Source organism: Mus pahari, chromosome 4 (assembly GCF_900095145.1).
Source record: "Mus pahari chromosome 4, PAHARI_EIJ_v1.1, whole genome shotgun sequence".
Taxonomy (NCBI): domain Eukaryota; kingdom Metazoa; phylum Chordata; class Mammalia; order Rodentia; family Muridae; genus Mus; species Mus pahari.
The window spans coordinates 97,994,398-98,021,041 of NC_034593.1; the positions used below are offsets into that span (position 1 = coordinate 97,994,398).

General features: G+C 48.6%; 2 protein-coding genes across 5 annotated transcripts in view; both read left to right on the forward strand.

Moving 5' to 3' along the window:
• Sort1 (sortilin 1) overlaps positions 1-8,750 on the forward strand; it is an 80,313-nt gene extending 71,563 nt beyond the window's left edge. For 2 of the 4 annotated variants that reach the window (XM_029537456.1, XM_029537457.1), the window contains exons 17-21: positions 1,419-1,530; positions 2,790-2,888; positions 3,541-3,647; positions 3,878-3,989; positions 4,588-8,750. In XM_029537456.1, the coding sequence (XP_029393316.1) occupies positions 1,419-1,530; positions 2,790-2,888; positions 3,541-3,647; positions 3,878-3,989; positions 4,588-4,602 (445 nt within the window). In that variant the 3' untranslated portion in view covers positions 4,603-8,750. The remainder of the gene's footprint in view (positions 1-1,418; positions 1,531-2,789; positions 2,889-3,540; positions 3,648-3,877; positions 3,990-4,587) is intronic. The other 2 variants (XM_029537458.1, XM_029537459.1) reach the window with 1 other exon arrangement.
• Positions 8,751-11,947: 3,197 nt separating this feature from the next.
• On the forward strand, positions 11,948-26,448 carry Mybphl (myosin binding protein H like). Its single transcript, XM_021196648.1, has 9 exons — positions 11,948-12,174; positions 20,508-20,596; positions 21,101-21,296; positions 21,492-21,631; positions 21,763-21,922; positions 22,030-22,166; positions 23,867-24,053; positions 25,043-25,086; positions 26,374-26,448. Exons 1-8 carry the CDS (start codon positions 12,027-12,029, stop codon positions 25,051-25,053), a joined length of 1,068 nt encoding a protein of 355 aa, XP_021052307.1. The 5' UTR covers positions 11,948-12,026; the 3' UTR covers positions 25,054-25,086; positions 26,374-26,448.
• The last annotated feature ends 196 nt before the right edge of the window (positions 26,449-26,644 follow it).

The following is a 26,644-nucleotide window of genomic DNA, read 5'->3' on the forward strand; positions in this document are numbered from 1 at the left end:
GCCTTTAATTCCAGCACTTGAGAGGCAGAGGCAGGCCAATCTCTGTAGGTTCAAGGCCTGCCTGGCCTACCTAGTGAGTTCTAGGACAGTGAGAGTGACATAGTGAGACCCTGTCTTAAAAACAAAACAAAAGCCCCTGAAAATGAACAAGAGCCACCGTGATCACATGACCCAGCGTCATGACCCAGCATCAGAAGTGCTACAGCTCAGCGGGTGAGAAATAGCGGTGTGGCCTCTGAGTCGGGGCCTTTTAAAGTCCGTTAGAGGCAGAGGCTAAGTGAAGCTAGAGCTTTGTTCAGATTTCCTCAGTATCCTCAAATTTCAAGAACTTTCTGCAGTTTTCAAATCTGTTTTCTGGAAAGAGGCAAGAGCTCAGGAATATATTCTGTTTTTTTTTTTTTTTAATGTATTCTGCTAAAATTACCTTCTTTCCATCCCTTTTTCCTTCCCTTTTCCTCCTCTTCTCTATTTTTATGTGTGGTATGCGTGTGTGTGTGTGTGTTATGCATATATGTGATATGTATGTATAGTGTGTATGTGTGTAGTATGTTTATATGTTGTGTGTGTATAGTGTATGTGTGTAATGTTCGTGCACCTTAATATAGACATTTACATGTGTGTGATGTATGTATGTGGTGTGTGCGGTATAGATATGTAATGTGGGGTGGGTATGTGTGTAGTGTGTGTATGTGTGGTATTTATGGTGTATGTGTGATGCTTCTTGCACATTAATATAGATATCATGTGTATGTTATGTGTGTAGTATGTGGGAGGGTGTGTATATGGTGTGTGGGTGTGATGCTTCTTGCACATTAACATAGTTATTTATCATGTATGTATATGTGATGTATAGTGTATGTTGTTTGTGTGTGGTATGTATGTGTTGCTTCTTGCATACTAAGACATTGTGCATGTGTGATGTGTGGTGTATGTATGTATGTTGTGTGCGTGTGTGTGTGGTGTGTATATGTGGTGATGTGTGTGTGTGGTATTTAGGTGTGAGTTGCTCCTTGCACACTAACTGACACAGAGATTTATCATGTCTTCTCCACTGCTTGGCTTAGCCTTGGAGTAGCTCTCTGGCATCTCTGCTGCTCTGTGGAGATCCTCCTCACTGCAGTGAGTTGAGAGCCCAGTTTGCTCACAGGCATCTCCTAGTGTTCATTATCAACAACTGGCCCCTGCCTGGCATTACTGCTGCTTCCAATTTGTCGTTTTGGGATTTTGGGAAACTTTCATAAACTTGCTTCTTTGAGGCTCCGTGTACTTCACAGCCTGTGAGACAGGATGGCTGGAGCTCCTGCAAAGAAGTGCTCAGGTGCACCCCAGACAAGAACCCCTGGCTACTGTCTCTGTGCCTTCCCCCAGACACCAACACAGTCACTGCCAGCCTCTGACCAAGCTCCTCTGCTCTTCAGGTACCGGAAAATCCCAGGAGACAGGTGCCAAGGTGGGATGAGCCCAGCCCGAGAAGTAAAAGACTTGAAAAGGAAGTGCACAAGCAGTGTCCTGAGCCCCACGAAGCAGCAGGTGTGCTGAAAACAAACCTAGGTCTGGGTGTGGGCAGGGCTTCATGTTGTCAGGAAGAACCAAAGTTACACTTAGGAATCAATATGGGATGGCCACAGTGTCCTGCAGAGCTTTGCAGGGGAAGCTGTCAGGATGCAGGACCCGTCACATGCCATACCCCAGTGACAGGCTCATCCTGCTAAGAGCTGTTCTGTGTTTGGGAGAAAATGGTATTATGTAAAGTTATAAAAGTCTTAGCAGCATGGAGTTATAGAGTTTATGAGGCCCAGAGTCATTCAGAAGAAAAGATTTAGGAGTTATGCTCAGGGAGTGAGGGATACACATGCGGAAAGGACAGAGCAGGGCACTGTAGCTCAGTAGGTGGAGTATTTGCCTAGCATACATAAAGCCCTGGCTGCAATCCCCAGTAACACATGGACAACCATGCACACCTGTAACTCAAACACTTGGGAGCTAAGGCAGGAGGGTCAGAAGTTCATGGCTACATAGCTAGTTTGAAGTCAGCCTGGGCTACATGAGACACTGTCTCCAAAACAAACAGTTGGGGATAGAGAGATGACTTGGCACTTAACAGTGCATACTGTCCCTGCACAGGACCCCAGTGTGGATTAGAGCATCCATGCCAGGCCTCTCACAACTGCCCATACCTCCAGCTCCCGGGGATGTAACACTGTCTTCTGGATACTCTGGGCACTGCACTCACAGGTGCACACACACTCATGCACACTTGCACGCGTGGGTGCACACACACACACACAGCTTACAAACAAAAATATTTAAAAACAAACGAGCCTCTGGAAAAAATTAACAAAAGAATATAAGACCATAAAGAGCCCTGGACTGGGGATTCGCACACACGCAGGAGAGCCCTGCACGGTAGGTAGCGACTTTTGTGCTACGCATGCCAAGTGTGCTAAAACGAAAGCTGTGCTATGGTCCTAATGGACCGTCTCACATCAAGTCATAGGACGAGCGGTGCCGATCTGTCTGGTGGAGCTCTACAGATGAGGTAACTGTTCGGGAGCCCTCCTAGTTAAAGAAGGGCCAGCAGTGACTTGGGAGGTAACCTGACAGCCCTGGCACCTCATCCCTGCTGTTCAAAGGGAGGAGACACTGACAAGGGAGGGACTCTGAAGGTGATGAGGGAAGAGTGTATGGGTGTGTGTATTGGTAAGGGGGGCAGTTCCCCCTTCTCTGCACCCCTGCCCTGGACTGCTGGTGGCTGTCCTCAGAGTGTTTGTGTGTGTATGATTGCACAGGACTCCCGCCCACAGGGACACAGCTTGTCCCAGAATCCAGCTTCGCCTCCTCTTGGATACACTGAAAACACACACTTCCTATCTCCTACCCAGAAGCAGGTAGGTTACACGAAAACAATGATCTGATAAGGCTTATCTGTAAAAACATGCCAAAAGGTAGTAACGACAGAAATCTTCCTGTCATATAGTGGCCTTCCTGGAACAGCATTGACACATGTCTTCAAAGAGGATAGTCTAGTAATAGACTCATTCAGCACCCCTTTCTCTCAGCCTCCTGTCCTGCTCCACCCATAACCTCTAGGAGTTGTAAATGAGGGACAGGGACCAGGTGACCAAAGTGATCTTCTAGGCATGTCCAGCCTGTGGCCCCAGGGCTACATACAACAAGAATAGCTATAAAGGCGGACCGACACAAAATTGTACACTTATTTAAAACATGAATTCTTCATGTGATTTTTTTCCATAACTCAATTAAGCATGAACTTCTTAGATGACAGCATCACGTTGCAATGTGAAAAGGTTGGACATGCCTGCTTTGAAGCAGTGGCCAAGGCTTCCACTGTGACTTTGACATTGAAGGCCCTGCACTACAGCTTCCAGGCAGCTGGTGTTCAGATTCCCCTGTGCTGGTGTGCTAGCCCCGTCATCTGGGGGGGTGGAGATGTACCCTGGCCAAGTTTGTTGGAACATGTGAACACAACCATAGACACTGCACACCTAACTCCCGCTCTGTTTGTTTTAATTTATCAAGAATTCCAAGTCGAATTCTGTCCCTATTATCCTGGCCATCGTGGGACTGATGCTTGTCACAGTCGTAGCAGGAGTCCTCATTGTGAAGAAATATGTCTGTGGCGGAAGGTAAGAAATGCGGAAGTAGGTCAGAGCTACTGAATCCAAACCAAAAGCCATGTGGTCCAGTTTTCTTGGCAGACACTAAGGAGTTAATGATAACCCTGAAGATCAGGTCTAAATTGTGTATAGTATATCTGCATGCAATGCAGCCATGAGTGTGGAAAACCGAGGAAATTCCATACTATAAGAAATGCTCTCTCCTCAGCTCAGGAAACTAACCAGGGTCCCCTCCACAGGTTCCTGGTGCACCGATACTCTGTGCTACAGCAACATGCAGAGGCTGACGGCGTGGAGGCTTTGGATACAGCCTCCCACGCGAAAAGTGGATATCACGATGATTCGGACGAGGTGAGGCGCTTTCTTCTTCTTGAGGGATTCTCCAAAACTTTTAAGGTTTTTTTTGTTTTGTTTTGTTTTGTTTTGTTTTGTTTTTGAGACAGGGTTTGTGTAACCTTGGCTGTCTTAGAACTAGCTCTAGGTCTAGTAGACCAGGCTGCCCTCGAACTCACCAAGGCCTGTGTCTGCCTTTCAAGTGCTGGGATTAAAGGTGTGCACCACCACAGCCTGGTAAAAAGTTAAGTCTTAAAAGAGTTCCTTTTATTCTTGTGATCGTGACAATCTCCAGAAAGATGGCTCAGGTGTTCAAAGCACTCGCCACTCTTTGACAACCCAGGTTTCATTGTCTGCAAACACATGATGGCTCACCACTCTCTGGAACTCTGATTCCAGGGGATCCAATGCCCTCTTCTGGCTTCCCATACATATATAATGAAAATAAGTAAATCTACTTTAAGTTAAAAAAAAAAAAAAAAAAAGATGCACCTGGGACCAAGTTGTGCATGAGCCCGAAGCAGCACTGAAGTGACAAGAGCCGCAGAGCAAGCAGGCCATTGCTTTCAACTAGCTTCCTAACTTGTCAGTAATGTGCACGTGTCTTTCTTTTCAGGACCTCCTGGAATAGCTCTTCAGAGGAGCTGGGACTGCGCGTGCGCGGAGCCACAGTACCTCCTACACTCCCTGAGGCTCCGACTTGGGGAAATAAATTTCCCACCTCGTCGGCCCCAGCTCTGTTTCTGCCACTCCTGTCCAAGCCCAAAGGACCTACACTAAAGAAAGCAGGGTGGGGGTGGGGGACCCTGACTGACCTCACAGTTGGCTCTGAGGAGAAGGGGGAAATTTTAAATTCTTTAACATTTTTGTTTCAATTTCTGTCTTTTGTAAAAGTGTGGGCTTTAGGCTTCTTTTGGTTTGTTTTGTGCATTAAGGGACATAACTTGGGATTCAAAGGGATTGTTTCACTGACACCCCCCCCACCCCGCTCTTGTGTGTTCCACCTGGTGCCCACCCCAGGGCATCTGCCAACTCCACCATCAACTCAACTCCCACTGCATACCTGGTGCTGTCCCTGGGCTCTGCTGGTCATTCGAGGCAGCCTTGGAGAAGGAAGCAGAGGGTGCAGTGACTGGCACCACCTGGACATCTTTTCTCCATCTGCGGACAGCCTAGTTCAAAGAGTACCAGCCCTGTGCCGCTTCCTCATCCCCACCCCACCCCCAACCATGACTGTAGGGCACAATGACTTTTCTTTTCCCATTTAATTAGGCAATGCCCTTGTTAATTGCCCATTGGCAACTAACTTAATCATGTGCTTCCAACACACTAAATAGGGAAAACTTATAGGGCAATATTTTTAACTTGTGGCGAGGAGGAGGGAGCAACAGAGAACTGACTAGCTCTGACACCTATTGAAGACAAAACTGGCTGCTTCTGCGCTCTTTCCGGCTGTGCTTTGTGGTGTGCCAGTGGCTCTGCCCAAGGCTTGGCCTTGAAGCCTGCCCAGGCTCCGCCATCCCTTTCCTGGAGTTCATTGGTCAGAGCACAAAGCAGCCACAGGATGGACCGTCGTAGGCTTCCATTTTTCCCATCGCCCACTGTAAAGGCTCAGAGTTGAACCACCACCGTGGCTGGTTATTGCTTCCTCCGAACTGGGACTGGGAATGTCTTCAGGTTGATGGACTTTTTCAAGCTCACAGTTGTGTTACCAGACTATCCTCACCCTTCCCCTAGTTTTGCCGAGTTATTTGTTGTCCAGAACCCTTTGACTAACCCCACTGAAGGCACATTTCTAGATGATGCTGTGTGTGGTCAATACATTGCTTTCATGTTTTAAATTTAAGGAAATTTTCTATCTGATATTTTTCCAAATTAAGTAAGTTAGAGAATGCGATCGGCGGATGTGGGGGCGGCCATCTGGTAGTGGAAAGCTGTAGCAATCCAAGTACAGCTTAGATGTTAGCTGGAGAGGAAGATGGTGTGGCAGGTCTCTGGTCTCCCTACCCCTGCTGTGCTGATCACAGTCCCTCCTGGTTACCACTAGGACATTCTCTAGTAGATCAATTTTGCTGTCACTTTATTCTGTGGCTAGAAAGTCCATGGAAAGTGAATGTGCCAAACTAACTTGTCAGAATGCAGGAGCAGATGGCCGAGTCCTTTCCTCCCCAGCAGAAACAAACGACATCAGGAACAGAGGGGGAGGAAGAGGAGGGAGAGCCAGAGAGATGCCGACTGCAGCTCAATGAGTCATGGAACGTCAGTTAGAAAATGAAGTTAGGGTTGTTTCTGGGAAGAGAATTAATACCTGTTAGAGCCAGAATGCTCCAAGTCTTTTAGCTTGTTCATTTTGTAATGATTCTAAAATAATTCCAAAGATATAGCAGCTCATAAATTTATCAAAAGTTCTGTCCACCCTCACCTCCTGCCAAAGGGAGAGATCTGTTTTGGCTACACGCGTCTCTCCCAGGACATCCCCGGGTTGGTGTGGGTAGATAGGCTAATGTATGGTCATCTTCCCTAGGGTCTGGATGGACTTAGCACTCTTACCTAACCATCAAAAACTAGGGTTCTCTGCCTCTGATGGTTCCTGGGATTTCTGTAGAACTTGGCAGTTTCTCGCTCATTTCTCTTTTGAGCACCGCACTATTCTTGCCATAGAGAGAGCCCAGGAGCCAATGGTTGTGCAAGACCCTGGGTCCTTGCAGCAGAGCTTCTCATGGGTGGCTTGCTGGGGCCGCAGACTCCTCAGAGCATTTCCTGCAGAGCCATTATTTTGATGCCTTTTTCTTCTTTTTGGAAAACAAAATCTTATTCCCCTGTTTCATGGCTGAAATAAAAGGTGATGGTAATTGGGGGCACCCCCTCTCCCTGGGACAGTCACTGTCGGGGAGCACAGGACCAGCCTCTAGATAAGTCTTTTCTGTCCCTTTGCTTCTGTCTCTAGCTCTCTGGCTCTGTTAGCTTGGGCTCTGCCCCTACAATGGCTCTCAGAAGCATTCACATGCACAGATGTGCAACCGCAGCCAGCAGTTTAAGCTCTTAGCACTTTTTTTTTTTTTTTTTTTTTTTTTTTTAAAGAAGTTGTGCTTTGGTTTGCCTTGCACAGCCTTGAAGCATCATCAGCCTGGCTGGTGAGCATACAGTTATTCTCAGCATTGTGGTGGCAGATGCCATTGGTTCTAGAGACTTGGGCAGTCGGATTTAACACTGCTAGGTAGCTCAGACAGATCAGAAAATCCATAGTGGCCTGAGTTGTAAATCCAAAACCTCTTTTTTGGCTTGGGACCCTAGGGGCTTGGAGTTTTCCTGAGGCAAGAGGCCATGGCTGAATGGGCCTGTGCTGTGAATGGAATGGAACACCGCTTTGAGGTCCTTGGAGAGTGACGGCTGCTAAAGGGTGGACTCGGGAGCTGTCAGTCTTAACAGCTGAGCCTTGGGCCCCGCTGCCTCCCAGTCTACATTCTGGCATGCAGTCCCATGCTCTGGGCCTTACTTCTGCCTGTTCATGCCTGGTCTCCTAGCCTTTCCTTTCTAGCAGTGTAGTAGTATGGGCGGGCCACCCTCAGCTCCTTTATTGGTTGGGCCTATAAATCATGACTGGGCATAACTATACCGAACTGTCCCTTCATCGGGATACTAGATGCTCGGAGGGCTGCAGGGCCATTCCAACATGCCCCAGGGTGAAAGGGTTGGGCATGGCATCACTCATTTTATTGCTCTGCAGGTAAGCTGTATAGGTAGAGAGTCCTCCAGTGCTCTGAAGAGCCCTGCCTCTATGCATGCTGGCAAAGGGCTCACCCACTTGTCAGGAGGGCCCTCTCAACACCATACTCAGCAGGGATGCAAGGGATTGCTAATGTAGGGTGGGGCACACCTCAGTTTCCTATCACCTTCCTACCAGAGGGGAAAGTAACCTGAACTTTAATGTCCTTTGGAACAAAACCAAAGTTTAAGATTTGCCATATGACATGGTGACAGGGAAGTCCAGAGTCGGCAAGCAGGTGCCAGATTTTCTGTCCCATCGGCCGGTGCTTCACCAGGTGCAGGCTGTCATGGGCTTGTTGAACCACAGGTGCAGGTGGGATTCTTGGGTCCATGTGTTATAACAATAAGAGTTGGAGCATTAACTTGAAATTATCTTCAAGGACTTGCTTTGTGCACTTCTTCACACCGGTACATTCTCTGCATCTGTTTATATGAAATAACACAAGCTAACCTGTACCTTTATATATATATGTGTATGTACATATATACATGTATAAACTGTATAGTGTACATGTTAATGATTTATCAGTATGCCCCGAATCCTAGTGCAGTTCTCATCCTCCGCATGCCCTCAGCTGTGGTCAGGTGACTTCCTGTCCCCTGGCCGCTCTGCTGAGTCCCTGTGTTTGAGCCTCCAGGGAGAAGGGTTTGGGCTGCATTCTTCTTAACCCCATGCACAGAAACGCTCAGGGTCCCCACGTGCCTGTTGTCTTCCCCTCTTGTCTTTTGTTCCCTTTCTGAGCATGTAGTCCCCCCACCCCACCCCGTGAGGGGCGGCGCCTTCCTAGGAAAGTGTAACACAGGATCAAGACCACCACTGCGTGTGTACTGAAAACCGCAGACTTCTGCCCGATTGGGACAGGACATTGCATGTGAGGTGGGATTATCAAGTTTCCAAGACCTGTGTCAACCATACGGCAAAGGCAGACACGTCCATAACGACACCCCACAAAATGGAAATAAAACGCAAAATCTCTTTAGCATTGTGTAAATAAATCTGGATGTGTTTAACTTTGTACTGGTAATTTTCTGTATATTTGCAATATTTGGGTTAGAAATAAACAGCCTGGACTTTGGTACCTAACCTACTAAGATGAGTAACCTACAGTTTTGTTTTGTTTTGTTGTTGTTGTTTGTTTTTTTTTTAGCGAGTGTTTCTAGCTTTCTGTCTTCAAAAACCAAAACTCTAGCAACCAAAGAAGCATCAACTTGAAAGTCAACCCTGAGCCTTTCTAGCTTGAAGGGAGGGGACCGTTTATGAGGAAATGGCTGCTTGTCTGTAAGTTTCTAACTCGTCTTTTCTTTTTCTTGGTCTTTATGCTGTCGAGGTCTGCCTCCCTCTGTGGAAACCTAACAGCACACTGCACGCTTTCTCCAGTGTCTGCTTCTACACGTCTGGACACAACAGCGTATGGCTACACTCTGGAGTTGTGTGTTCCCTGCAGCTGGTTTGTCAAGTGAACGCTGGAAGGTCGTAGCTCTACGTGTGTCTCTCCTTCCCTTGCTCCGCTCAAAGACCTGCACACTCAGCCCCATGTCACCAGAAGGAGCTCCCTGCCTTCAGCTATTAGCCTTCCATTAGCTATCCCACTGTGCCCTGGGATAGCATTTTGAGTCAATATTCCCATTCAGTTTTCCCACATCGCAGTCTGGAGACGGCGGGGCACAGGCCTTCTTCCCTCCAGCACAAATTTTTAACCCCAAGGATGGATTCTAGCATATCCCAAGACTCTCACCGGAATCAGGCTGGCCTAGAACTTGTTGTGTAGCTCAGGCTGCCCCCAAAATTGATGGTCCTCCTCCTACCCCCACCTTCAGAGTGTGTGCATCTATGTCCAGCTCTGAATTGGACTTTATGATGGGCAAACTGAGGAGCCGGTAGTTTTAAATTTGATTCCTTATAATTCTCTACATATGCAGTACAAGTGGGCGGAGGCTAACACAAGAGGCTTAGGCCGCTTTCTCCACCAAAAATGGCTAAGAATGGATTAAAGAGGTCCCCCTAAGCTCACAAACATGGAGGCCGTCTCCAAGCCCATGTGAAAAATCTCAGTGCCCAAGAGGCACACACAGGACGGTTCCTGGACCTCAGTGGCCAGCCTAGCCCAATCAATCGGCCCCAGGTCAAAGTAGGACACCTCAAAAAAGCAATATGGGGGGACTCTTGGGGGGTTCTCAGAGACTGAGCCGCTAGCCAAAGAACATACACTAGCCAAAGGGCCTAGGCCTCCTGCACATATGCAGCAGTTGTGCAACTCTGTCTCCAGTGGGTGCCGAACGACTGGAACACGGGCTGTCCCTAAAGCTGTTGCCTGTCTGTGGAATCCATTCTTCTAGCTGGGCTGCCTTCCTTGTCTGGCCTGAGTGCGAGAGGGTGCACCTAGTCCCACAGAGACTTGATGTGCCTGGCAGGGGTGGGGAGGTGGATACCTGGGTGGGGCTCCACCCTCTCAGAGATGGGAGTGGGGAGATGGGAGGAGGGACTGTGGGAGGGTGGACAGCTGTCAGGATGTAAAGTGAATGAATGAATGAATGAATGATAAGGGGGAGAATATATATGGGGCTGATTAGATGGGTCATTGGCTCAAGATGACTGCCACCAACCCTGGCTATCTGAGTTCAATCCCTGGGACCCACATGGTGGAAGGAGAGAACTGACTCCTGAAAGATGTCCTCTGACCTTCAAATGTGTGCTAGAGTTCCGAGTTTGATTCCAAGCATCCTGTGGCAGCTCACTTTGTCCCAGAAGAACTGATTCCCTCCTCTGGCCTTCACTGGCATGGGGAAGGCACATGATGCATGGATATACATTTTTAAAAAGCAAAAATGGTTAGATAAATACAGTTAGGAAAGGGGGGCCGTAATAAGAAACCATATAATTTGGGTGGGGGGTCCAAAGTGGAGTGGACTGTCTGGGTGGGCACTGCAGTCAGCTGGGGTCGCTTGGGTTTAGTGAGCGCTGACTGTGGACTGGCCCATGGATCCTAGGCACAGTTTTGCCATCAGTACCCCTACTTACACAGATCTGAGGTTCAGAGCCATCAGCTGGTGGCTGAATGGTACAGCCAAATGTCACACGTCCCTGTCTCTGGGGAGCTTCCTTCCCTGTGAGGCTGCCTCGCACTTCATTTGTGCTTTATCTCATAGGAAGAGAGCCATTGACAGCTTTCAAAGGGGGAAATGCCAGCCTGACCTAAAAATAGCTTCCATTTATCCAGCACTTAGTCAGCTACGCTCTGCTAAGCACTTTCCAGAGATTACCTCTTTTAATCCTCGCAACAACCCTATGGTTATTATTATCTCCATCTCACAAATGAAACCCAACTTAGGAGAGGCTGGGGGTGTTAGGTGTAGCTCAGTGGCTCTGTAGTAGAGGGCTTGCCTAGCAAGCACAAGGCCCTGGGTTCAAGCCCCAGTGCGCACACACACATTTACACACACACACATACCCCATATACACTCCATACACACATACACACGGGGGTCCTAGTACACTCATACATATACAGACATACACACCCCATACATACCCCAGTACACATACACACACACACACACATACACACACGTGTGTGTGTGTGTCCTAGTACACATATACACACATACATAGACACACTCACACATACACACACGGTAGAGGGGAGAAAAACTCCAGTATACACATACACAGAGGGGCAGAGAGATCATGGGGTGTCACTAGTCACATAGCTAGCTGATGACAGAGCTCATGTGTCACTAACTAGTCTGGCAACAGGGGACTGACTGTCCCCACTTCTCCCCAACCCTCCCCTGCCCTTGGGGCTGGGACAGAAATGAAGGTCCCCATGAAGGCCAAGGTATGGAGACCAGCTCTTCAATGACCTGTCAATGACCTGCTGTTCAACAAGTGTGGGAAGAGTAACTGTGCCTGAGAGTTCACTGGTCAACCTTACGCCCTGTTGAATGAACTGGAGGTCAGGTGCTGCTCAGGCCCCCCCCCCCAAAGCCAGAAGTCCCTCTCATATACTCTGTGCTCACACTCTCCCCTCCCTCCTAATACCGTAGGGTGTCATCTCACTCCCAAGATAACAGGGCCACCTCACCCTCCTCCCGGGGCTATTCTGGGCAGCTCTCTGATCCTCCTCTTCTCCTGGCCCCTACTTCTCCCTTCAGTGGGAGTAGTGGGTGGGGAAAAGCCAGCCCACTTACATAAGCCTGTGGCTGTGACCCCAGGGAGACCAGCCTGGACAGCAGGTGCACAGCCCCTCCCTCACCAGCAACAAAGAAAATTTTCAGCTAGACCCCGGCATGGAGACAGCCGCCACACTGGAGATAGCCTCATGCTCCCAGCAGCAGGTAGAAGCAGCTGCTGCCCCAGCGGATGCTAAAGGACCCTGGACTTCACATCAACAGGAGGCAGGCAGCCCTTCTCTGCAGCTCCTGCCCTCTATTGAAGGTGACCTGTGGCAGTCTGTAAGGGTGGGGATGCTGAGTGGTGTGAGAAAGGGGAACTTCCTACTGCCCTGAATATACCCTTAGGGGTCCCCCCACCCACCCCTGGGCGTAAGCTTTAATAACTTTAGGGAACTTCTAGTTAGGATAATGCAGGAATATTCTGGGAGCCCTTACTTCCCTCTCAAATTGCGCCTTGCTACTCAAATGTGTCTGTTGTAATTTTATTCTTTAGCTGAAAAGTCAGTGGATGATGTTTGTGGTACTTTACAGTGACCAGCGGTGATCTGTTTATATTTTTAACCATCAAAAACAGTCATAGGTCCTGGAGGACCCAGTAGACGAAATACCCCACTGGGAAGGGGATGGAGGAGTGAGTAGTGGAATAAGAGTGATTCCAAAACTTGGCTGTGAGGAGGTTGAACATCTTGGACAGCATGATACCCAGCCTCTGCCTGGGTCATGCTGCAGCATCAGGGCCTACCCTAACATCCCACACTGGCTCACTGGCCAAGGCCTCTCAAAGTCAGAGCTCTGAGGAAGAAGAGCCTTTCAGGGAAAAGTGTCCCATTTCCAGTTTCCAGGTGAGAGTATGTGGTACCTACCCCAGCCCCATCATCCTGCCACCTGCCCCAGTGCCACCTGTCACCACCACAGCTCACCTGGGCAACTGGGTGTGTCTCCACTGTACCTGGGTCTGCAGACCCAGGGGAGAGATGGGAAATAGCTCTCCCCTTCTTTGTGACGGTCTTTAGCAGCTCTGTGGCTGTGCTAAACATTTTAGTCCAACAAAGCCCCAGGGTTACAACCCCTTAAATTTGCAGAAGATTTGAAAATGACACACAGGAGAAGCCCATGAACTCATGGAAAGGAAGGAGGTAGGAGAAAAATAGACGATCTAGGCTGGCAGGCAACGCCCGAGGCTCCTTTCCGGGAGTGACGCTAACACTGCAGTGACTTTGAACAAATCAATTCAACTGCTCCATTTTAGTTTCTTCTCTGTAAAATGACTTTAAACATCTCCCAGGAAGGTCAGTTAGAAGAATGACTGATCAGCACTGGGAGAGGCTAAACCAACATGGGAACATTTCCAAGAAAGGGATGACAACCAAGTTCTTCCTCCAACTAGGACCCCAAAACACAACTGTCCACTCCTTACCCCAAAGAAGATCCTAATGGAGCTGCCCGAATGTTGTGAGCTTATGGGTTTATGCCGTTGAGATAGGAGAGCTGTTGTGATGTTGTGAGCATCCTAAGATGAGACTACAGAGACAGAAAGCCAGTTTCTTCCCCTGAACGGCCAAGAGGGTATGAAGAGCCAGTACCACTAACTCCCCAGCTCTGAAGTGAGTGGCATCCATTTCAACCATGCCACCAGAGAAGGGTCAGGACATCTCTCTGAGCCTTCATTCTCTTCTGCTTAGAGCATGGGGGACTTGGGCAATTTCAGGCTCCAGGTCCCAGCCAGAGGCCCCAGCCTCCCGTATAGCAACTCCGTGTACTGCAGGCCTCAGGGCTACAGCTAGGGGCTCCACAGAAAGATAGGTAGCAGTAAGAATATCCTTTGACACATTGCAAAGTCTGTGTACATCTATTAGCTTCTTGAAAGACTGATGGTACGAGTTCAAATCCCAGCTCTGTCCTGCCACCAGAGAAGAATCAGGACATTTCTCTGAGCCCTCATCTTCTCTGTGAATTGAGAGTTGAATGTAAGCAATGTCTTATCCCATTGATGACTGTGGACTCCCAGGGCAACCTTATTTAAAAAAAAAAAAAAAAAAAGGTTTCTGAGGTTCACAGTGCCTCTGGAGCCTACCCAGAAATTTTGGTATGGGACCTGCTGACTCCAAAGTTCTCTGAGAGTTCCAAAGACTGTCTGCCTCCTAACACTGCCTATTCCTCACAGAGGGCACAGGGTCTGAAGGGAGCGTGTGACCGCAGGAAAGGGCAAGCAGGCGGACATTCATTGGCACAATCAGAACAAGCTGCATCTGACCAATAATGGGCTTTCAGTATAACCACGTGACCAAATCGGCAGGATGACGCAGCTGGCATTGGTGCCATTTGTCCTCAGTGCCCCACAGAGGTACTATGTCCGGGAGTCAAAACCCAAAGGAGCCAAAGGCAAGGCTAGGGAAGGGGCTGAACTCTTGAGTAGGAGAATCTGGGCCCTGAGCCAGAGAAGGGAAAGTCAGCTGCTGGTTTCAACAGAATTGTTCCTAATGACTGCACCTGCATCCCTCTGAGGGTCTTCTTGATGTAGGAGTCAATCTCATGCCGAGGAAGAACCAGCATGCCTGCAGGTTTTCCTTCCGTCCCTACAAATAGTTACTTCCTTGCCTGTTAAACCCCAGACAGTAGCCTAGGTGCCGTTAGAAAAAAACAAAGTTACTTAAAATGATGCCCTCAAGGTATATTCTAATAGAAGGAGAGACAGCTCAACAGTGTGGGTCAGGTAGTGGTGAACGTCACAGAGGGACGGAGGCAAGGCACTGCAGTGAACGAGTCAGGCAAACTTCAGGCTCCAAATAGGATGATGAGCCAAGGCCTTACAAACAGGGTACAACGTGAGCAGCAATATCATAGATGTGTAAGTGGACTGTTTTCTCTGTAGATAGGCTAAGTACAAAGGTCCTGGGACAGGAATGTTCTTCATAAAGGGTTGGGCTATTGTGGCTATAGTGACAATGTGGAAGGAGACAATGCTGGAACGGAGGAGCAGACATGTACTGAAGGATGGGTCGATTCTGGCATGGAAGGGTAGCCAGGATAGGGTTTTAAATAGGAACTGGCATGATCAACTACAGGTTTTAGGGATTGTGGGGGGGGGGCGGGGGGTACCGTGTTAAGAAAAAACTGTAGGTGCTTCTTAGATACCAGCAAGATCATCTGCTGATGAGACTGAGGGACAACAGGCAGAGTGAGCTGAGGCACTGTGACAAGGCTGCCAGGGCCATCGGGAATGCTGCTAGTGGTACATGCCTTTAATACCAGGACTTGGGAGGCAGTGCCAGGAAGATGTCATGCTAGGTGTGGTGGCACATGCCTTTAATCACAGTACTTGGTAGGCAGAAGCAGATCGATCATTGTGAGTTCAAAACCAGCCTGGGTCTATGTACAAAGCCCTGTCTCAAATATACATCCATCTAGGAGCAGCGTAATAATCAAATCAACGTATTTTTAATTGCTTAAATAACCAATTCGATTTTAATAGATGATTGACATATTGCTATTCACACTTCACATCTGGATTTTCAGAGGCTGAGGGAGTTCGTGGGAGGGAGGGACTGTGATGCTGCTTTCTAAGGTGTCATGTCTCATACATACATTGTCTATTTGTCAGGAGCTCCATACGCATGTACATTGTATTTTGATGTCAAGTCAGCATGTTGTTGTTGCTGTTGTTGCTGCTGCTGCTGCTTTCTCCTACATGCTTGCACACACAGACACTGTGCACACACAGACACTGTGCACACATAGACACTGTGCACACACAGACACTGTGCACACACAGACACTGTATGGGTGGAAGGTCTATTTGACTAGGATTAGGCATTGCCAAGAGGGTGTAGTGAAGTGAGAGATGAAGGATCTGGGTGATGATGCAGGAAAGTGGGTGTCACATGACCATGGACTCCAAGCTGGGGGCTGGGGTAGCGATAGGCAGCATGAAATGGGTGCGTGGTGGGGTAACATGTCTTAGTGGCATGACAGAATTGTCATATGGCTGGATTTAGGAAGAGAGGCAATGCAGAAGAGTCTGCTATCAGCTGGGTACCAGTTGAAGAAGCCAGCACAGCTGGAGAACAATTGAGCTTCTTGCTGCTAGGGCAGAACTAGAAATAAGTGTCCCTGTTAAATAGCTAATTCTCCAAGAAACAATTCAGGGATCCTGCCCTTTGTCCTATGAGGGCCTTGACACTTGAGGGGCCCTATGATTACCTGCCTATTGATAGCAGGATTTGGGGGGACACAGAAAAGTTACTTCTTACAAACCCTGGCACTGAAGCAATCCCCACCCCTTGTTGTACTCTCCAGTGTTGTTGTCACAGCAGTGGGGACTGGAAACAGTCCCTGCTGGGGCAGCCAATGCTCAGAGATACTGTGAAGACATAGCATCTGAGTGGTGGTCAGTGAGCCATCTGTTATGGAGGTGTGGAAAGAGCGCAACACTTCTAAGTCAGATGGCAGAAAGGTCGCACATCTAGATCTGATGCATGACCAATGGCTGAAGCAGGCATTGGACCAGTGAGTGTCAGGTCCAAAAGAAACTCAGGACACACGGCTAACTGTGGTTCCTATCAGCAGAGTAGAGTGTCTGCTGACCTCGGGCTCCCTCAGCGCCTGTGACTCCTCCTCAGTTCTTCTCATATGCTCTTCCCCTAAACTACTTTAGCTCACAGGCTTCCTCCAGCTTCTCTTTCCTATATAAGCCTGTAATTCAGTCCTGCAGTCTCTTGTTCTTTTGGTTCCCCCTCTCTTGTTCTGGATGCCTCTGGCTGTACTCTCCCTCGTACCTGTGATAAAGGCCTTCCCCCTCCACCATACCTCGGAGCCGGCATGCTCTCACTTCATAAATCTGGTGCCACACCCCCACTTTTTACAATGAGCCAGGCTGTGAGCATCTAGCATAGATTGGAAGGACAGACTTTGAAATGACCACATTACAGTGGAGCAATGTGGAAGACTCAGGCAGTGAGCGGGGGGCCGAAGTCACCAACCATCACAGAGACCCGTTTTCTGCTTCTATATCATTTTGCTTTTCCTGATTTGGCTTTCATAGTCTGTAAGGGGGTGACACTGTTGTCCTTCACAAGGAGGGTCTTCTGAGTGAGGTCTCCCCATTCTTTTCTGACCACATTCTACCAAACAGGTTTCTAAGGCTACACCCTTGGCAGCCATAAGTGTTTCTCTAAGAAATTCTAGTACATAGTTCTCGAATCCCTGGAAATATTTACTTTCAAATCTATAGATGGCTTCGAACCTCTTGCCCTTGTTTTGGTAACCACTTACTCACACAGGCCTGTGTTTATGTATGTTTGCATGCCTGTACGCATGGATACTTACTTGCAAATCTACACATTTATGTGCACACACATAAACCTCTCTGTGTGTGTGTCTCTCGTCTCTGTTTCTCTCCCCTCTGTCTCCCCCACACCTCCAGGGCATCTTCCTCTTTTCTTCTCCAAGCCATAGTAAGCAGCAATATACAGACCAGACAACCTCAAGAAGATTACTGAAGGACCATGTAGAAGAAAATTGAGAGAGGATATGACCAATTATTTCCTTTGAAAATAGAAAACAAAAAACAAAAACAAAAAACTGGGCACAAACTTCGGCACATTAAAAGTGGAGTAGACAGTAGGATGACCAAGAGTCTTGGGACTCTGAGTAACAAGCTCTCCATCTTTGAGACTTAATATTCTCTTGGAGAGAAAGTGCTGAGAACAACCCAGCTCAGAAGTCACTGTTTCTCAAAGGACATTTCAAAATGCTCCATCCCCAGCCCCTGTCAGGCCTGTGGAAGTCAGTCCTCGCCTAAGAACACTGAGCCCGAGCTCCCTGACATCTGAGCAGGAAAAGCCCTTGGGTGTGATGGGGAAGCCTCCCCAAGGTCAGTCTAATTTACACCTCACTTGACAGGAGGTGCAGAGAGAGAGAGAGGCCTCCAAGGAGCCCTCAGTCACCATTCTGAGCCAAGGGTCAGATTGCTGAGCAGGATGAATGCGGGAGGTGACAGAACTCGGTGCTGACAAGGCACCTCTAGCTGCCAGACCCTCTTTCCTGACCAGCATGTGGGTACTCTCAAGGCCATGTGTGGCTCCCCTGGGGGTCTCTCCATCCCTCCGAGAATTAGGGACACCCTTGTGACTTCAGTATGTTCACCTTGACAGGGGCTTCTTATACAGAAGAGCATCAGGGAGCCCTGCAGGGAAGGTGACCCTCCCCAACCTCAGCATCTCCACTGTGGCCTCTTCCCCGGCTGCCCCAGCGGACTCCCCAATAAACTCAAAGGCTGCTTCACAAATCCTCCCAGCTCTGCACACCTGAGCTTTTGCTCCTGTCATTTTTCTCTCTAGGGGTGAAAGAAAGCTAACTTTTTCTAAGATGTATTTGTAAGAATTAAGAAATGCCAGGTGGAAACAGACATCCGCTCCCATCACTCAGAAGACGACCAGACCCTGAAGCCTAGCCTAGGGCTGGTTAGTGCGTCTCCCAGCATGAAGCCTGGTCCTGTCCCCTCAACTCAGCCTTTCTTGATCTTTGAGCCTAGCCTTCAGCCTTTCCTCCTCCTCCTCCTCCTCCTCCTCCTCCTCCTCCTCGTGACTGGAGGTCATACCAGACCGACTCTGACACCTAGGCTTTGGAAGATACTGATGAGGGTGGGAGCCTGGATGGATGAGCCATGCTTCAGAAACAGGTCCTTTGGATATTTGATCCCAGCTAGGGAGGCAGGAGTCCTGTGTGCCAGGCACAACTCCACACCTCGCCTGGAGATCAGCAAATCAATGTCTCTCAGAACTCCCCCTCTCCAGTTGGCTTGCCTTTCTGGGTGTTCACTAAGATCCGTTTTACTCCACTACTCCGTAGATAGCACAGGGACAGAGGAGTCCATTCTTTGGCAAGTGTTCATTGCCCAACAAAGAACAACCAAGGTCAACAAGATGAGGTTTTTTGACCTTCATTTCCAATCACTTCCCTCCTTTTTTTATTTAAAAAAAAAAAAAAAAAAAAAGCCCTCACATCCACCTGTGTTCAACCCTTTGGTTGCTTGCCAAGATGGCCACAGGAAAGGAGCGCATCAGACAACACTCCATTGTTGCCACCCCAACCCCTGCCACCGAAGTCAGCAGAGAGCAGAGGGAGCAGGGTCACTGGGCAGTTTGGGTGCCTTGCCTGCCCTGTTCTTACTGAGAACACTCATGTTTCCAAAGGTACAGTCCAGCCCAGCTGAGCAAAACAAAATAGCAAAGCCAGATAAAGGAGGTGGCCGGCAAACACCGTGCACTCCAGTTAACTTCTAAGATAGTGGTTTGAGATGGTAATGGGAGGAAGGGGGTAGTCTGCAGAGTGGGGCCTAAGAGGAACACAGTAGGACCTCTATCTATTTTTCTCTCAACTGCCATCATTTAAAGGGTTGATTTATACAATGTATGTATTTAAGCTGTTCTATCTATAAGTAAACATACTTGTGTTGTGGTGAATGCACAGGAATGTACTCTTCAGGGAAATGTGTACTATTCAGGAAGCTTGAAATGCCCTGTCAGGTGTTCATGCTGTTTGCCACAGGAATGCCCAGGGGTGGAATGTCTTCAACTGCAAGGAATACATTTTGGCAGGAAGTCTTGAGTTGTTGGTGGGAACCTAGGCACTGTCACATTCTTCTCGAGATAAAAAGTGGCAAGGGACTGCCTTTGAGGAAGGAGGAAAGAACAGTCCTGGAAAGATAGGTGGAAAAATGGTCCCCAAGTGAACCAGGAGGGATGTCTGCTCCTCCACAACCAAGGTAGCCCACAGATCCTCCTGAGAGCAGAACACCCAGGCTCCTAACCCCTGAGCATCTCTTGCCTGTACCCCGAGAGCAATAAAGATACCCAATTCCCCAGTGCGTATGTGCCTGGAGATCAAGGACAAGTCACAGATGGCCCTGATACTCCCCAGACTCTACTTGTAGGAAGTGATCTACTACTGATGATAATGCCACACTGTAGGGATCAGGGTGGGCATGCAGAAGTAGGGACCCAGGCACTGGCTTTGTCTGGGATGACTGTGTAGTGCCTCTGTGTGAGGACAGGATGTTGACTCCTGCAGGGCAGAAAGCCTTCACTGGAGGTCTGTACCCGACCAGGAGGTCAGATTCACTTAGACAGCAATGTCAGTAAGGACCCAGCAAATAATAATAATAATAAATAATAATAATTTTTCAAACATCACTGGAAAGACCTGCAAGCCCAGGTTTTTGGGGAGGCAAGGGTTGTTGCCTGGGACAAAGCCTCACTGTGCAGCACATCCCGCCTCCCTCCCTAGGTGGTGAGATTAGAGGCAGTCACCACCATACCTAGCAGCCATGTTCTTTCTGGAGACCTCAGCCTTTCTGGGGGATCCCTCAGCCAACTGCTCCCGAACCCCAGCACCATGGGAAGGGTATAGGTATGTGGCTTAATGGTAGGTCACTAGAGTGATTGAGACTGCTGTGTTTGATCCTTGGCATAACGGAAAGGTCTAGGAACATTGCATACGATAAGGGCTGAATCTGGTGGCCACTGCCCACAGAGTACTACTGGACCCTGTCCTCACTTCCTCCGTGTATTCATGTCCATCTTCTCTATCACTCAGAGCACCCCAAGATCTGGCTACCTCGGGCCCTGAAGCAGACTTACATCCGGAAGGTTGGGGAGACTGTGAATCTACTAATCCCATTCCAGGTGATCACACTAGCCCCATGTTGGCACCAAGTTAAGGATTTGATGTGGAAACAAACCTAGGAGTGAGGCAGCCTTCCTGGCCTTGAATGAGGATCCACAGTACCACTCTGAGGCCAGATCGCCACCATTCCCCGCTCCCAAGGCTGGGTCTGGCTAGGACAGGTGTGTCCTATGAGAGGAGGTAATGCCAAAGCAGGCTCTACAGTCTGCAGGGGTCTGGAGACCCTCAATTTTAGAGGGTTCTTAGGAGTTGGGGCAACTACTCAGCTACCCTGAGTATCCATGACCAAAACTCTCACAGGGCGAAAGTCTCAAAAGCCATCCCCCTGTCTCTTGAGAATACATTGAAAGGCAGGAGCTTCCTGGAGGAGTCTACCAAAAAACTCTCTAGCTCAAGGAATGTCAAGATATCCCGTGGATTTGGGGTAGACTGACAGAAGCGAGAGGAGAAGGGGGGGATGTGTGAGCATCTTGGGAATGCTCAACCTTATCCCCACTGCTCAGGGTAAGCCCAAACCTCGAACCACCTGGACTCACAATGGCTGTGCCCTGGACAGCAGTCGTGTCAGCGTGCGGAACGGGGAGCATGACTCTGTTCTTTTCATCAGAGAGGCCCAACGCACTGACTCAGGATGCTACCAACTCTGTGTGCAGCTTGGTGGGCTGCGGGCCACTGCCACCATCAATATCCTGGTGATCGGTAAGGCTGGGGGGATAGAAGAGGTAGTCTCTAGCATCTCTGGGCTGAATAGGAGCTATCTCAGAGAGTCTCAGACACGATGGTAGGTGATGGGAAAGATGTGAGCAGAGAAGGGGGGGCAGGGGTATTCTCTAGTGAGGTTGGCACATGTGGGATGCCCAGTGCCTACTGCCACCCACGGCTTTGCTCTTCCAGAGAAGCCAGGTCCTCCTCAGAGTCTTAAGTTGGTGGACGTTTGGGGCGCCAATGCTACTCTGGAATGGACACCTCCCCAAGATACCGGCAATACAGCTCTCCTGGGATACACGGTGCAGAAGGCTGACAAAAAATCTGGGGTGAGGTGCACCTGGGAAGAAGGGAGGGAGGCATTCTGGCAGCTCCACGTGGAGCGAGATTTAAAAAAAGAAGAAGAAAAGCCAAACAAAGCCAGGTGTCTTACACGCGTCATCCCCTGGGGACCCCACAGCTCTGGTTCACGGTACTGGAGCGTTACCACCGGACCAGCTGCATTGTCTCTGATCTCATTGTTGGCAACTCCTATGCCTTCCGGGTCTTTGCCGAGAACCAATGTGGGCTCAGCGACACAGCGCCTGTCACAGCCGACCTTGCCCACATCCAGAAAGCAGGTGAGGAGGAAGTTAAGACCATGTGCTGACAACACGATTAGGAGAACAGAACTGAAGCTGGACAGAGTTCTCACCTGCTGCGCTCTGGTTCCTCTTGATGCCCACAGCCACTGTTTACCAGGCCAAGGGGTTTGCCCAGCGGGACCTCTCAGAAGCTCCCAAGTTCACCCAGCCTCTGGCAGACTGCACTACAGTCGCTGGCTATGATACCCAGCTCTTCTGCTGTGTGCGCGCCTCTCCCAGGGTGAGTGGGGAGCTTCTGGGGTGGGGCTATCCTGTGCTGCTTCCTATCACAGAGCATCCTAATTGAACGTCTGCTACCAGTGCCACCATCTGTCTCTGGTACTGAGGTTACTCAGGCAATGCCAGGGAGGGCATCTGTAATTAAAGATGGATGGATGGAAATGGTGTTCCCTTGGAGTGTTGGGTCGTCGTGTACAAAGACGTCACTTCCAGCTAGTTATCTGCCAGTAGTGTCTGATCCCCGCTGGTGTTTCTCTTTATTCATTCCCCATGCCTTGTCTGCGCAGGGCTATGCACATGAACTCTGATCCGCTTGCAATCTGGTCTTTGCAATCCACCCCATTAGTGACTTTTACCAAATAACTTGGGTTACAAGTACAGGTCAAACTGTGTGGAGCTAACACCTTGAAAGGAGACTTATGATAAAGCAACTCTAGAAGCCACTTTCAAAACAGGGCACAGAAACCACTCACAAACAGTGGGGACTGAATAGGGATGAATCACTGTGTGTGCATAAAAAAACAAACAAACAAAACAAATGGAGACCCTGAGCTGGCAAGGTGGCTCAGTGGGTAAAGGCCCTTGCTCCCTGACCACCTGAGTTCAATCTCTTGAACACACATGGTAGGAGGAAAGAACTAACATCCTGTAAGTCTTCCTCTGACCTCCACACATGTGTGGCACCAGTATATCCCTCTATACAAACAAATGTTATTTTAAAATAGTTTTTGAGTGGAACCCATAGCTCAGCGTGGAGATGCGTACCTTTAGTCACAGAACGACAGAGGCAGAGGTAGGGGTGGATCTCTGTGAGTCTGGGGCTAGCCTAGTCTACATAGGGAGAACAGCCAAGGCTACATGGTGAGACCCTGTCTTAAAACAAAAATATTTTTTAAAAATTTAAAAAGTAGGGCCGGGCATGGTGGCACACGCCTGTAATCCCAGCACTTGGGAGGCAGAAGCAGGTGGATTTCTGAGTTCGAGGCCAGCCTGGTCTACAGAGTGAGTTCCAGGACAGCCAGGGCTACACAGAGAACCCCTGTCTTGAAAAACCAAAAAATAAAAAATAAAAAGTAGACTTTGAGGACTGGTGAGAGGGCTCAGCAGGTAAGAACACTGACTGATCTACAGAAGGCTCTGAGTTCAAATCCCAGCAACCACATGGTGGCTCACAACCACCTGAAATGAGATCTGACACCCTCTTCTGGTGTGTCTGAAGACAGTTACAGTGTACTTATTTATAATAATAAATAAATCTTTGGGCCAGAACAAGTGGGGCAACCAGAGAGAGCAGAGGTCCTAAAAATTCAATTCCCAACAACCACATGAAGGCTCACAACCATCTGTACAGCTACAGTGTACTTATAGACATAAAAATAAAATAAATAAATCTTTAAAAATAAATAGAGTTTGATCCCCGTGAATAAATAGAGTTTGATGCCCGTGACAGCTCCTGAGCAATCTCTTCCAGGTCAGGGACATCTGTTGACGTGGACTAGGGTTCAGGCACTGTCTCTAAACCTAGGAAGGAGCCCCAGAGCTTGCTCAAGGTACTAGAGGGGAATCTTCTCACAGCACGGTGGCAGGGAACCTTGCAGAAAGCCGTCATTTCCACGCCTGTAGGCAGGGTCCCAGACACTAAGTGCAGAAAGGATGATTGGCTTCTACTCTGCTCCGCGCCCCTTCATCTTCATCTTCCAGCCCAAGATCATCTGGCTGAAGAACAAGATGGACCTCCAAGGTAACCCCAAGTATAGAGCCCTCAGTCAGCTGGGGATCTGCTCCCTGGAAATCCGCAAGCCTAGCCCCTTCGATGGAGGCATCTACACCTGCAAGGCCATCAACGCTCTGGGGGAGGCATCCGTGGACTGTCGGGTGGATGTTAAAGGTAAAGATGGGAAATTAGTGTCTCTGGTACCAGTTGGCTCCTCCTTCCACACAAGCTGGGTAGCAGCAGGAGGAATGGGGGACTGCGCTCTCACATTGGGACACATCAGGAGGCGGAGAGCAGAACGCCGATGCTCATCGGGCATTTTCCTTTTATCCCCTTTTACTCAGCCTGGGCGCCCACACTGTGAGATGATATCACCCAGGATTATGGTGGGTCTTCCCTCCTCAGTGAAAACCCTCTAGGAACACCCTCCAGACATGCCTAGAGATGCGTCTCCTAGGTAATGAAGACATGACAATTAACCTCAACTGCCTAGAACTCTAGTGTCACTGTCACCACGAAGATGCACCAGGAGCCCATCTTATCATCACCCAAGGTGTCATTTCTGTGCATCTCGAGTCTATAGTATAGGAAGAATCACTAATTCCATTGTTTTAAAGGACAAGTGTGAAGTGTGCAGAGGTAACTGCTTTGTTAACTCTGGAGGCAAAGAGCTCTATGATCTTCGTCCCAGTGCAGGAGCACTGCAGAGGACGGTTATTAGCTGTAGGTCATGCTGTCCCCCCTCCCACTTCCTCTCTAATCCATTCATTTCTCCTTTCTTGCTACCTTGTTGGAATCTCCATCACAGCTCCTGGGTTATGGGGTTGGGCATTTTTTTTTAACATCTTTCCTTAATCTTCAGAATCTTATACCTATATACACTAAATATGGCCATGTCGTCCCAGCACATTGTTTTATAATTATCTACTTATAGTAGATATTTGTCTTCCAATTAAACCATAAACAAAGCTCTCTGTCCCTAGAGCCTGGCCTAGTTGCTAGGTGGTGTTGTGTGAGTCAGGACTGAGTGGGCTTTATATAGCCTACTCTCTATGTATAGACTCCCCAGCTAACATTATGGACACCCCCGAAGTGTAAGTGGGACATGCATTTCCCAGAGATTGTATGCAATGTTAACATTGAGAAATGTCTACATTTTGCAGCTCCTCATTAAGGCTGTCCTAAGAAGACGGGATATCCGAGGAAGGTAAGGAAGGAGGAAAAGACGTCTTAGTGGAGTCTTTCATGTTCCTGGCAAATGCTGACAAGTTTGGGATGAATGTGAGCTTCTCAACCATTTGCCTCTGGTGACAATTTTTTTTTTTCTTTTCTCTTTTGAGACAGGGTTTCACTGTGTAACCTTAGCTGCCCTGAAACTAACTCCGTAGGTCAGGCTGGCCTTGAACTCACAGAGCTCTGCCTGCCTCTGCTTCCTGAGTGCCAGGATGAAAGGCACAAGCTGGCACCACCACCCACGTTATTATTATTATTATTATTATTATTATTATTATTATAATTCTAACACTATCAGCTCTGCAGAGGAAACTGGTAGAAATAAAGTCTGCTCTTGTCATAGTCTGTGTGTTTCTACGCGGGTCAGTGATAGGGCTGAAAGCCAATAGTCCTCGGAGAATGTGAGCCTCGGCCTCCACCTAATCAGGGAGCTCTGCAGGAACGTGGGAAGTAAAAGAGAGAGACCAGAGTCTCCACGCCACAGACCCACTCTGTGGGTACAGACAGGTGCGCTGATCTCTCTACCTTACTATCAGAAGCAGGGTGAGAAACAAGACAGCTTGTTCATAGGTTGTTTTATTGTATGTGTGTGTGTGTGTGTTTGCTTGCTCATATTCTTTTGAATTTTATACATCTCTTCCTGTTCAACAGATGAAAATCTTTTTTTTTTTTTTTGTTAAATGTCAACAATAATTTAACATTTGGGTATGTGGTTCCCAAGTGGCTCATCACTGGCAAAGAGCCACTTGGCTCATTACCTAGAGTGTGGTAGCTGCTTCAAATTCCCTGCCACTCACAGGAGAGATGCTACATAGAAACCAATGGGAAAGGGGAAAGAAAGGCCCAAGAGAGAGCAGAGACCTGGCTCCCAACATTCCCTCTGACTTTCAGCTCCAGGCTGAAGAATACGGAGCGTGAACTCGATCCCCAAAGCCATTGATTTAAGCTCATCAATGATACATAGCAAATGAAAACCCTAAATGCTACATTAAACGCACAAACTCTCCTCAGGAGAGCTTTCTCTGCCAGCTGGCTTATAGACACTTTTCTCCTTCCCCGCCTTCCCTGTCAGTACCACATTACGTCCATCTTGATTTTTACTTATCTGTGGCTCCCTTCTGTCTCCCAGCCGGTGCTCAGAAGCAAAGCATGGTGGGCAGTGAATCTATAGCACTGGACCATGAAGAAGGATGGTCTTAGCACATCCTGGATGGAATCTGTTTGTCTGTCGTGCTGGCTATAATACACCCTCTCTTTTCAGGGCCTTCTGGGAGCCTGACTCTGACAAGACTGTGTTCTCAAGGAGCATTAGCTAAATAAATGTATAGATCCTCAATTCTTGAAATGTCCTCTTTCCAAGCCTTTCTACAAGGAGAAACCTTACAAAGGTTACAGTCCTTCCACCAGTCTGTATGGTCCCAGAGCCCTAAGATTCACCCTTTTCTTCTGTTCCGCCTCATATCCACCCAGTCTCTCTTACAGAATCGCATTCTTCCTCCCTGCCCTGGTGACCTGACTTACTTTTGAGACAG

Excerpts from the sequence above, each read along its gene's own strand:
- Mybphl (XM_021196648.1), top strand. The coding sequence starts at position 12,027 with ATGGAGACAGCCGCCACACTGGAGATAGCCTCATGCTCCCAGCAGCAG. Across the intron at positions 21,297-21,491 it reads CATCAATATCCTGGTGATCG|AGAAGCCAGGTCCTCCTCAG; the intron begins GTAAGGCTGGGG and ends TTGCTCTTCCAG. Across the intron at positions 21,632-21,762 it reads AGGCTGACAAAAAATCTGGG|CTCTGGTTCACGGTACTGGA; the intron begins GTGAGGTGCACC and ends GGGACCCCACAG.